Source organism: Sporobolomyces koalae (assembly GCF_050403365.1).
Source record: "Sporobolomyces koalae JCM15063 DNA, S_koalae_JCM15063T_v1_ctg47, whole genome shotgun sequence".
Lineage (NCBI taxonomy): Eukaryota > Fungi > Basidiomycota > Microbotryomycetes > Sporidiobolales > Sporidiobolaceae > Sporobolomyces > Sporobolomyces koalae.
In genome coordinates this window covers 74,025-85,921 of record NW_027481724.1, presented here as the reverse complement: position 1 = coordinate 85,921, position 11,897 = coordinate 74,025, and the positions used below count along the sequence as shown (strand labels likewise).

Genomic DNA, 11,897 nt, shown 5'->3' with positions numbered 1-11,897 from the left:
GATCGCCGCGCGTGGCAGGCAGACAGCACTAGCATTACAGTTATTACAGGCAATCTGACCTCGAACTTCCCGCGCGCGACTGTTCCCTAGGCCTGAACCGCCTGGCAGTTCGTACATGAGCAGTTGCACGCTCTGGAAGCGCTTGCGAGCTGACATGCTAGAGTGGCAGACATGACGACGGGTGAGAGGAGAAATGCCTGATGCATGCATGCCAAGTGCTATGCCAAGCGACACTTTAGAAGAGGCGGTACAGCCTGAGCGATAGTGGCGACATTTTTCGATTCGGAAGAGCCGGGCAAATAAGTCAAGCATCGGGAAGGTAGCCGGGCGAAAGCGCGAAAGCCGGAGCGTGTCTGGGCGACGAGTGGCAAACGAGATTCCGAGACACGTTCGCGCCCTTTCTCATTCGCCCTCGACTCCATTTCCCCAGGAAAAAAAAACCGCGGCAACTCTGGCGCAAAGAGCTCGAATTCCTGCTGCCTTTCTCCGGTCTTCTCACTTCGTCCCGCACCTCCTTCCCTTCGTAGGCTTTGCTCTCGACATCAACGCAACGCGCGCCAGTCTCACCTGTTAGCTTTCGTGACAGTCCATCTGCCGGCTCCGGTACCCGTTCTTCTCCCCAACCCTTCGCGTCGTTCTTCACTTCGCCTCCGCCCCCTCGCCTCGCCCTTTTTTCCCATTTGCTTGCGAAAAAAATGGCAGCCACTCTCCGCCAGCGCAACGCGCCCTCGACCCACGCCAAGAAGGAACGCCGCGACAGCGACGTGCTTTCGACCTCGTCCGACGAGGACACGTCGCCGGTCTCGCACCTCGAGAACACTTACCCTCCGTTCGAGGTGCCCAACTTCACCATCAAGGAGGTACTTGGTGCCATCCCTGCTGAGTGCTTCGAGCGATCCGCAACCATCAGTTTCCTCTACGTCGCGCGCGACTTTGCCTTTGTCGCCGCTCTCGGATACGCCGCCTCGTTCATCGACCCGGCATTCGGCTCGAAGGGAGATGTTCTCACTGGCTGGGCTGGATTCGGCGCCAAGTGGGCGTCGTGGGCCCTCTACTGGCTCGTGCAAGGATGGGTCATGACCGGTATCTGGATTCTTGGTACGCTTTTATCTCTCTCTGTGACCGCTCTTATCGCGAGTTAGAGCTAACACAGAATGCTTGTACAGGACACGAATGTAAGACTTTATCCAGCGATAGGGGCAGCATGAGTACCGATACTAACTTATCGTTTGTTTCGACACTCTAGGTGGTCACCAAGCCTTCTCGGAATCCAAGACCCTCAACAACACCGTCGGCCTCTTCCTTCACTCCTTCGTCCTCGTGCCGTACCACTCGTGGCGCATCTCGCACGCCAAGCACCACGCCGCCACCGGCCACTTGACTCGGGACGAGGTGTTCGTTCCCCGCACCCTCTCGCAGCGCAACTTCAAGGAGAACCCCAAGAAGGTTGCCGTCGCTCCCGGCATTGAACTTGACGAGCTCCTCGAGGATGCCCCCCTGTACCGCCTCGGATGGCTCGTTATTCAACAAGTGAGTACCCTTGCTGCCTCATGTGATGCTTGTCGCAATCGTTCTGACACACTTGGCACTGCTTAGTTGTTCGGCTGGCCCGCGTACCTCTTCACCAACGCCTCGGGTCAACTCTGGTACCCCTCCTGGACCAACCGTGAGTTTCCGAATTGCCGCTCAGTCCCCGCAAGACTCGTCTGACCCCCACATTCTGCCGTAGACTTCGACCCCAAGTCGCTCATCTTCGATGCCCGTCACCGCATGGACGTTCTCATCTCCGACGCTTTCCTCATCGGCATGTTCACCCTTCTTACCCTCTTCGGACAAAAGATCGGCGGTTTCGGCGAAGTCGTCAAGTACTACGGTATCCCCTACCTCTTCGTCAACCACTGGCTCGTCATGATCACCTACCTCCAGCACACCGACCCTCAACTTCCTCACTACGACTCGTCCGAGTGGAACTTCGTTCGAGGTGCCCTCTGCACGATGGACCGCAACCTCCTTGGTCCCGTCGGCCCTTACCTCATGGTCCGCCGCTCTTCTCCGCGACTTCCATTAGAGTTGCACATGCTGACATCGTTTGCCACCATACAGCACGGAATCTGCGAGACTCACATCGCTCACCACCTTTCGTCGAAGATCCCTCACCACAACGCGTACAAGGCGACTGCTGCTCTTAAGGAGTTCTTGGGTCCTCACTACCACTCGACGAACGAGAGCATGTTTGTCTCCCTGTGGAAGGTACGGCGATCTCAATTGTTTCTTATCGAACCTCAACTGATGCATTGCTTTCCGATTGAGCAGTCTTACAAGCAGTGCCGCTACGTCGACGACGAGGGATCGTGCAGGATGTACCGCGATGCGTTCGGACGAGTCCGACGTACCGTCGCTCCTGCCGAAGTCCCCTCGGACAGTGGTGTCGACTTTGAGTAAAGATGCTTCACCTGAGCATTTTTGCGTCTTTTCCCCCTCTTCTGCTACTAGATCTCTCTCTATTCTCTTCTCTCTCACTCTTGGTTGTGCCGCGACTTGCTCGAATACCCTTAGCAGCCCTTTCCCACATTCGTTTCAGCTCCCCACTCCTTTCTCTCGTACAACACTGCAGTATCACTAAGGGCTTTTACAAGGATGTCACTGGCTGCGAGAAGATTCGGGATCCACTCGATCGCTAAGTCCAGCGAGTCGCAGAGCGAGCCTAGTCATTGGCACACCGATCAGGTTTCCGAGTCATCAGTCGACGTGACTGTCAACACCAGCCGCTGGAGACAAGCTCCATGTAAAAAGGGGCATTGTCCAGAAAGCTTTTTCCTTCTTCGCGCGCGCAGATCCAGGTGATGAGGGGACTCCGGTTAGTGCTCTACAACGATAGACGGGATGGGGATAGTGGGGACGTCATAGTGGCCATAACGCAGGCAGCTCACCGTTTCCGCGGAGTAACGACAATCGAGACTCACAGAGTCCGGCCGGTCCAAGGAGTCCCATCTGAGCGACCCCGGAAAGCAAGCAAGTGTGCTTAGAGGTTCATTGTAAGTTCGAAGAGAAGAAGCGGATCCAAAGTCGCGTCAAGCCCGAAAGCACGGACGGTCGGTCGGACTACGAGACGGCTTGCGGATGCAGACAGCGCGCGTCTTTGCTGATGCCGCAATCAGGCGTGTACACGAGCTGTTTACGGTCGGCTATGTGTCTCCCCGGTGACGACAATCACTGCATCAAGGGCGTGAGCGACCCTGATTTCGCTGGAAAGCAGGCATGCGTGCACGGCTGACGGGGAGCAAATCACGTTAGAAAGCTACGGAACGTACAGCTGGAGACTTTAGAACATAGCAGTCCCTTCGCAGCAGCTCCATCGGCTACTTAGACGAACATGCCAATCGAGCGTTGCCCGACTTCGACCGCCGGAGTATCAACGGATGTCATGCGCCGATCTCGTTACGCACATCAGACGCAACAAGCTATCGAATTAAACGACGTACACATTTTAAAAAGCGCTGGCTCTGTCTACTCAAGGACAACCTCGGATGAACAATGCACTTAGGGAGCAAGGGATCGCGCGTGATTCTGTTAATCAGTCGGGCTCCACGACGCTGTGAGGTACAGCATAGCTTGACGACGAACCAAGCGAATGGATAGGAAGCAGAGCTGAAGTGATGCGACATCGGTCCCGGTGTTTTGATCTCCAAAGTCTGAGGACTCTGCACCGCTCGACCATCCAGCCGAGATAGCCTATTCGGCTCGGCAGGAAACGAGTCTGATCCTCGGCAGCATCCAGCTATTACCTGTGTCGACTATCGCAAGTTCGACCTTCTCTCCTCCGAACCGATGGAGGATCTCTTGCACCCGCGCAAGAAGGCTCGGACCGAGATGATCGGCCTTCAGGTAAGTCCCAACAGACTGTACATGGCGAAGAGCCCGTACCGATAACAGAGCAACGCAGGCCTCGACATCTACACTGCCTCCAGCTGCTCCTGCTTCGACCTCATCAAACCCTTCAGGAAGCTCGACCGGTCGACAGATCCATTCGGTAGTCTACGCTGGATACGAGATCCAGGCTCGGTTCAGCGCACCGTACCCATGGGACGACCTTGTCAAGGAAACTAGGTCACCAGGTGGGGTACCCGGAGGGTCTCGCTCTCGTCCTCGAAGAGAGTCTGGGCAGGGCAAGAACAGAGACGGTCAGGAGCGTTTTGGCAAGAGGTCCAAAACCCGCGAGGACGCGCTAGGCGAAGAGAATGGCAAGAATAGCAGTCAGTTGGACGAACACGACAGCTTGTCGTCTCTTTCTAGCTCGTCCTCGGACGTCGAAGATGACGAATACGGAATCAAAGGCAGTCGCCGACGAAGAAGCAGGACTAAATCGGCACGGGTTAGGGAACACTCCAGGGGCCAATCGATCAACTCGTCGAAATCAAACGAAATCCGCGCTTCTCCGGCTCAGGTTCCAGCGGATGATATCGCCTCGTTCTCGACGTTTCCACCACCACCACCTAGTCCTCCATTACCTGTTCACTCTGTCGAGGACGAGCTCCCGCCGCCTTCTCCACCCCCACTACCGCGGTCACAACCTGCTACGGGGCCCGCCTCATCGAACGGTTTGAAAGTCATCCTGCCTATTCCAGAAGTCGAATCTAAACCACCATTTGCGAGCGATACCTCATCCTCAGCGCCCGACTCTACCACTGTTCCTCCGCAATCACCTCGAGTGCCTCAGCCGCTGCCTATAGCTTCCACATCGGCTCCGAAAGCACCGACACCGATCCCTGCAGCCGAAGTAGCTGCGACCAAGGGTGCCAACATGAAGCGCAGCAAGGGAGGCAGGTTCCTTCCGAAACCGCAAGGCACCACCGTCAAGGCTCAACGAGCATTAGCGCGTCAAGCCCGAGCGCTCGAAAGCGCTGACGCCCCCAGTGCACTCAAGACCCTGACTCAGCGCGAACTGCGTGAAATCAAGAGGAAAGAGAAGGAGCAGAAGGAACGGGAGCAGCGGGAGAAAGAAGGCACCGGGAAAGAGGACGAGGAGGAGAGGCAATTATGGATCTGTGATCGATGCTTCAAATACATGGCGGACTTGCAAGGCTGGAAAGTGCACCAGGTCAGTTCGATTGTCTGTTCTCTCTTGATGTCCGTACCTGCGAATATCTCATGATTCAAATCGCCACGACCTTCAGAAAGAGTGCGAGATGACGCATCCGCCTGGGAGGAGGGTGTATCAGCGAGGGGCAACATCGATCTGGGAAGTCGACGGCGCGACAGCCAAGGTAAGGACACGACATTTTACGGTGTTGCTCCTTCGACTCTTACCTCAACCCTTGTATCCTGCGCTAGCTGTATTGCCAGAACCTGTGCTTGTTTGCGAAACTCTTCATCGAACACAAGTACATGTTCTTCGACGTAAGCACCTGTTCTCGCTGTTTCCCTGCCAGGACTTGGACTTGGGAACTTACGCAACAACCGCAGGTCGAGGCATTCTCCTTCTATCTTCTGACAGAAGCGACTGCGAAACAAGAATGGGTTCTAGGATATTTCTCAAAGGTTTGTTGGTTCACACCTCTGGCCAAGTCGGAATTCGCGCTCACACGGGTCAGAATCGTGCATTCAGGAAAAAATCTCGTATGACGATTACAACCTGGCTTGCATCGTCGTGTTCCCGCCGTTCCGACAAAAGGGCTGGGCGACTCTGCTCATCGAATTCAGTGAGGCAATTTTTTGCATGCCTTACAAGCTAGACTACAAATACTGAATGACCGTTTCTAAAGGCTACGAGCTGTCGAGACGACTGTCACGTACTCCTGGAACCCCTGAACGACCCTTGTCCGAGCTTGGACAAGCAGGCTACCTCGCGCACTGGACCTCGGTCCTCGTCCGATACTTCCGTTCGATCTTTACCAGTCACGTCGAACCTCCTTACATTGACGATGTCATCGCAGAAGCTCAAGCGTTGCAATTGCGAGATCACCGCGAAGCAGAGAACGGAGGAGGCGATGGACAGTCTCCCGAGTCGGCAGCGAAAGCGAAAGCCCATCGACGCAACTACCTCAAACGTACGAAAGGCTGGGTCGGTGAACAACCCTTGGGAGCCGGGATCCTCCTCATTGGCCAGCACTCGGCCTTCACCCTTCGAGCTACAAAGGAAGGCGAGGTGAGCGGAAGAGTCGACGAGGCAGGCGAGTTTGACTTTGGACCCTTCACCGACTTGACCACATTGTCGGAAAAGTTGAACTTGCAAGTCGAAGACGTCGCGTGGGCACTTGTCGAAAGTGGACTGGCTCAATGGAGAACGAAAGGTCTAGAGTCGGAGGGAGAATCGGGAGAGGCTGAGGAGGAATTGATGATCGTGGTCACTCCCGAGTTGGTCGAGGCAGTGGCGGAGAAGAAGAAGGTCAAAAAGATGCCGATGCTCGATGTAGCGTACGTCTGTATGTAAAAGCTACGAGCCTACAATGTTGGCTGCTACTGCATGTCGACAAAGAACCTCTCGATTCGAGCGTACCGAGAGCGAATGGGAACAAAAGCATTTTACTAACTCGCTACAAAACAAAATTCGCGCTATTGACAAATGTGGTAAACCAAAAGACAAGCGAAAGTGAACAGATCAGAAGGTCACTGTTTAGAGAGCAGGAGTCAAAAACCTTGAAGCGATTAGTGCATGACAAAGGGATGACTTACTGGCTTGCTCGATGATCCTGCCAAGTTCCTCCTTGCCATCGTTGTCACCGAATCCAGGAGCCAAGTCGAGTACGCGACGTTGAGGCAAAGCGCCTTCGACCAATTCGGGGACATCCGAATCCTTGTAACCGAGCTTCTTGAGTCCTCGCGGAACGTCGAGTTCGACCAAGAACCTCGCGATACGGTCGTGCAGGAGCGGACCAATGTCGTGGTCGGGAAGACGAGACTCGTCAATGTTGTCCTTGAGGTGCGAGGGGGCGAGAGACTCGAAGATGTTGGCAACCGTGCGGTGGCGAGAAGGGGAAGAAGGAGCGGTGAATTGGAAAACGGCAGGTCCTGTCATTGCGACCGAGATACCGTGCTGCGTTCGCACAGACTCGCGTTTCAATACAGGAGCGCGTGACTGGCGAGATTGGACTTGACTTACAGGGACAATGGGATGATCCACGTCGTATCCAGCGTGACGGTACTGGCCCTTCTTCTTGTTCAAACCCGAAATCGGGTACGAGATTCCGTGCGGCAAGTGCACTCCGGCGTTACCGAAACCTGTTCTCGTAAATGTCAGTGAATGATTATGGCTAAAGACGAAAGACAACGCGTACCGATACCAGCGAAAGTCGATGCCAACCTGCGGATGTATCACCGCGAAAATCAGCTGACGACGCGATGACAAAGTATATAGCGTGGAGGGCTTACAGCATGGTGCTCTTGGCTTCACGATCGCCAGTGTCTTTCGCAACTCGCGGTAGATAGTGTACGGCTTGCCTGAGCGCCCATTCGGAAAAGACGTCCGAGACTACGAGGGCAAAATCGTTAGGGAGAACTCGCAACTGGATAAGCATCAAGGAGACTTACTAGGGTTGCGACCTTGGTAAGCAGGGCGGTTCAAGGGGTTTTGAGGACGTGGCACACGTTCAGTGTACGGAATCGCAGTGTAAGACTGAGAAAGCAGCATGCTCAACAATCAGCAAAATTGCTGCCCACATATCAGAACGCAGAAGGTCACGTACCTCGAGGGCATGGAACAACACGTCCAAGCCAGACGAGATGTGGACTTCGCGCGAGCATGAATCGGTGTTCAAGGGGTCGACAATGCCCAACAAGGGACGAAGTGCTCGATTGGCGATACCGGTTTTCGCATTCAAAGCGGGCACATCGAAAATGGCGGTACCAGTGGTCTTTCGATTGAGAAACGAGGATCAGTTTTGTTCGATCATCTCCTCGCATGGAGAACTTGTATAACTCACCTCGGAACCGGTTCCGGCAGTCGTGGGAACCGCAATCAATGGTCGCAAAGTCTCCTTGATGGGCAATCCCTTGCCGACAGGCGCGTTGACGAAATCAAAGAGATCGGCGTCAGGGTAGGTTGTGAAGAGGTTGGCGACCTTGCAAGTGTCTAGAAGAGCGAGAAAGTCGGGAAGCGTCAGCGCTGGCTCAGATGGCAACGAGCAAAGGTGGCTTCGAGTTTGCGAGCCTTGTAGAAGGGATTGGACTAACCGATGACCGAGCCTCCTCCGACTGCGAGGAAATGACTAAAGTCGTTCAACCTGGCAAAAGTGATCGCGTCCTCCCAGCTGTCAAGCGATTCAAGAGCATCGTCAGTCACGATTGATTGATACCTGAATGAGCCAGGTACTTACGATTCTTGGTTTGGCTCGACGCGAGTGCGGTCAAAGACCTCGTACGCAACTCCGTTCTCTTCGAGAGATTCGATCGCCATCCTCATCGGGAGGAGATTGACGATCGTCTTGTCGGTAAAGACACCGACCTTGCGTGCTTTCTGGTTCGCAAAGTCCATACCAACTTCCTATCGGCAGCAGTGGGGAATCACTGTCAGCCCTTCTCTACTCACGCTGGGCGAACAACAAGCCCCCTGCGAGGACAACTATGACAGTACTAACCCTTGTGACTCCTTCACCGTAGCGCAGGTTGCTCGCTGCGACCTCGAAAGCGTAGTCTCCGTTCGACTGCGGCCTCGCGTCCCTGCCGCCGTCGACGGGCGTCGCGTACCCACGCTGCATGACCTTGGAACGTCCGCCCGTGCGCAGGGCGGTGAGGGCATTCGAGATGTCGAGTGAAGAGTGCGAGGTGACCGGGGAACAGATCGGGCAACCGCAGTGCGTCTTGTGCAGGCGGCTCATCAGGTTCGATACGACATTGCGCGAGGCGAGAGGAGGGCGAGGAGGCATGTTTGTACGTTGCTGCTGTAGATGTGTTTGAGGGATGAGATAGGAAAACAGAGAGAAGAATGAGCGGTGGGGTTCCGGCAGCGGCTATGATTCGGCACCGGAGATTTGCAGTCGCAAAACTCCGCCTCGACACGTGTTCTGTCTTCTTCCCGATTGTCCCTGTCAGAAGACCTCTCGGCAAGCAGGGCGCAGCTGTCAGCAGTCTCGATTCTACCAGGCGCACCTCACACTGTATTCGCGTAGCTCGCAATTACGCATGGACTCGATACGAGACGGTCGCGTAGGTAGATCAACTCAAGCATAAACAAGCTATAGCGCTACTCCAAAGTCCAAACTCGTTCACCGCAGAACATCGTGCATGCTCAGCTCGTCTCATTCGCCTTGCCCCGCAATGTCAACCTCGTCCTCGCTGTCGGACGCTGCGCGTTACTACCGACCTTTGTACCGAGTCTGCGCGCTCACGCCTGTTCCTTGTCGGCGCTGGCGGCGTCGCAGTCGAGAAGTAGCTCGGTCATCGCGGCAACGAGCTCGTTGGTCTCGTCCTTCTTACACAACGACTGGCTGAAATCTGATCCTCCGGTTCGGAGCTCGAACAAGTCGACTAGCTTCTCGAGGTTCCACGCTCGCTCGACGCCCTTCTCGAGACACCGATCCAGGTACTGGTCGTACTGCTCGTTGAGGACATGCATGGACGACAGGCTCGAATCGGGCGTCTCGTGGTCCGGTCCTGGCACGTCCGCGCCAAGTGGTATCTTGGTCGACCTCGCCTTGTCAACCCAGGTCTGGGACTCGACAATCAACGCGCACAAGTCCTGGTTCTCGACAATCGTACGCCAAACCAAGCCCTTGGCTCCCTGCGTCAGATCGGACCTGATGATCGAGTTGGCAAATACTCGCGAAGCGGTCGATTTGAAGGGAAAGTCGGGATGCGCGAAAAGACAGTCGAGGTCGACGATCCGGATCACCGACTCCTTGTTTTGACGAATGTCGCTCACGACGAACGTGTACGGGACCGTATCCCACGGAAGATTCACGATGAGATCGCCGTCGACACTTTCAACGATCCATGCACGGGGGGAGAGGGCATTCGACAGTTTGGTCTTGAACGCGCTCGATCCGGTCGGTGAGCTGAGTACGCGATAGGCCGTAGACGCGGCGCCATTCGTGTGCACATAAGCAGGGATGGCTTGATTGGCTTCGTGAGTCGCTTGCACGAACACGGCGAGGTCTAATAGCTTTGAGGCGAGCGTAGAGATGCGGGGATCAGGGTTCTCCTTGTCCTGCTGCGTTGGTAGCTGAAGAGGCGGCATCCCATTCTACCTCCTATCGTACACCACTCTGGCGAGGCCGTGAAGGTCTACCGTGATCCCTTCGCTCTTCGCCTTGCGCAATTTCCTGACAGCCCGCCTCGCTGCCTTGGCCGCATTTCTCGCTCGCTTGCCCTTGATGCGACTCGTCGTCGACACTGGTTCTTTTTCCTGCTTGGCATCCGGAGGACCTTCGATCGTCGAGATAGGTTGTTCGACTTCTTCGAATCCGTCGAGAACGTCGCGGCTCGGGCGGTTCGGATCGAGTTCGCTCTCGGAAGCAATCTCTTGAGCCAGTACGCGGCTTGGCTGTTGCGTGGTGGGCTGCTTGCGAGAACGAAAGACCGCGAGCTTTTCAATCGTGCGCTCGTTGGGATGGCCGGCAAAGACCACAAGCTTGGCGTCGGGCCCATACCTCGCAGCGCATCGGTCCAATTTGTCGCTAATCCAATCGAGACGTACGAGCTCGAGTGCAACGATGCGGTCGCTAGGGCTCAGCCTCTTGGCTCTCAGGGCGTCGGCCTGGCGGATCTGCAACTCGCACAGACCCCTGCTGAGATCGATCAGCACGATGCCTGGCAGGGCACGACGCGCTTGTCAGCGACGCTCGTTCCATACGCAAGTCCTGCCTAATCCGGACCTACGCTGCTTGCAATCAGGGATCAACACGTCGAAGACCTGTGCGACATGCCCGTCCTCCTCGACGATCGTATGCAGTCCCAACGGCTCGCCAAATTTTTTCACGTGCTTCCCCTCGAGGTCGCGGATCCAATACCACAGGTTCGCGGCTGTCATCTGATTTGATCGTCGAGAAGATGACTAGAGACGTCGAATGATTGACGAGAACAATTGTCGGAATGTTGATCGAGGCGAAGGCCTGCAGGTTCGAGCCACGATGATGAGTTGGGAGCTGCGAAGCAAGTGCTGGCTAATCAGGACGAGCGTACCTGTAGACGGACTTGCGAGCAGGTGTCGATTGCAATCCCTATAGAATCGCGATGTAGAGTCGGCAAGCAGCGGTGGGTGGGCCCCGCCGGCGCCCGCGTACGGCGACGCGTGCGGCGGTGCACCAGGACTTGCGGAATCTCACAATTTTCTGAGACCATTTACAATACACGGCCTGTTCACCTCTTCTGGGATCTGGTCCGCGCAGAATATTCCTCCCTTTTCCGAGGTGATATAGCTCGCCAGATTTCCGATTCTACCTGAGTGAGCCAACGCGGACCTTCGCAGGGCTTCTCGAACCTGGGAGACCGGAGTTGTTTCACCCCGAAAGTTCCGCGGGCGACGAGGTCAAAACTTGTGCACTGTGCGTTTGATCCTGTCTTCCTCTCTCTTTCATTCACAAACACCCTCCCCAGATCGATGTCGACTTTTCAGAACAACCGCGCGACAACTGGACTTGTTTCCGCGGACCCTTACAAGGCGTTCCAAAATCTCGTCTCAGGCTTTCAGGGGCCCTCGCGGATCAAAAAGCGCCTCGAATCCATTTCGCTGATCGACTGGCGCCTTATGGGAGAAGAGCCTGACCATACCACGCCCCTTGAACTATCGCCGATTGTCTTGAAAGCTCTGGTATCCCGCTACAACCGCGGGGCAAGTTCCGCTCATTCTTCTACTTTCTGGCACCGAAAGCTAATGAGAGATACTGGCCTACAGGAACATTCAGATTGGGACCGTCTGGACAAATACACTGCACGGTTCGAGGTTCGCCTTTCATGAAACGCTG

The 11,897-nt window shown here is 55.5% G+C and overlaps 4 protein-coding genes across 4 annotated transcripts; 2 read left to right on the top strand and 2 right to left on the bottom strand.

Moving 5' to 3' along the window:
• Positions 1–695: 695 nt before the first annotated feature.
• On the top strand, positions 696–2,442 carry JCM15063_006254 (uncharacterized protein; the record flags this gene model as incomplete). The annotated part of the gene is made up of 7 exons (XM_076680872.1): positions 696–1,098; positions 1,167–1,175; positions 1,247–1,530; positions 1,597–1,666; positions 1,730–2,037; positions 2,104–2,250; positions 2,314–2,442. The coding sequence occupies 7 exons, from the start codon at positions 696–698 to the stop codon at positions 2,440–2,442; spliced, it is 1,350 nt and encodes a 449-aa protein (XP_076532018.1).
• A 1,386-nt stretch (positions 2,443–3,828) lies between these two features.
• Positions 3,829–6,430, top strand: JCM15063_006253 (uncharacterized protein; the record flags this gene model as incomplete). Its single annotated transcript, XM_076680871.1, has 7 exons — positions 3,829–3,885; positions 3,944–5,098; positions 5,175–5,264; positions 5,332–5,397; positions 5,464–5,538; positions 5,606–5,699; positions 5,763–6,430. The coding sequence occupies 7 exons, from the start codon at positions 3,829–3,831 to the stop codon at positions 6,428–6,430; spliced, it is 2,205 nt and encodes a 734-aa protein (XP_076532017.1).
• A 168-nt stretch (positions 6,431–6,598) lies between these two features.
• Positions 6,599–8,861, bottom strand: JCM15063_006252 (hydroxyacid-oxoacid transhydrogenase; the record flags this gene model as incomplete). Its single annotated transcript, XM_076680870.1, has 11 exons — positions 6,599–6,609; positions 6,673–7,033; positions 7,100–7,218; positions 7,275–7,300; positions 7,369–7,468; positions 7,528–7,612; positions 7,683–7,850; positions 7,920–8,068; positions 8,170–8,246; positions 8,313–8,479; positions 8,574–8,861. 11 exons carry the CDS (start codon positions 8,859–8,861, stop codon positions 6,599–6,601), a joined length of 1,551 nt encoding a protein of 516 aa, XP_076532016.1.
• A 458-nt stretch (positions 8,862–9,319) lies between these two features.
• JCM15063_006251 (uncharacterized protein) lies at positions 9,320–10,963 on the bottom strand (the record flags this gene model as incomplete). Its single annotated transcript, XM_076680869.1, has 3 exons — positions 9,320–10,156; positions 10,223–10,743; positions 10,813–10,963. 3 exons carry the CDS (start codon positions 10,961–10,963, stop codon positions 9,320–9,322), a joined length of 1,509 nt encoding a protein of 502 aa, XP_076532015.1.
• Between the last annotated feature and the right edge of the window lie 934 nt (positions 10,964–11,897).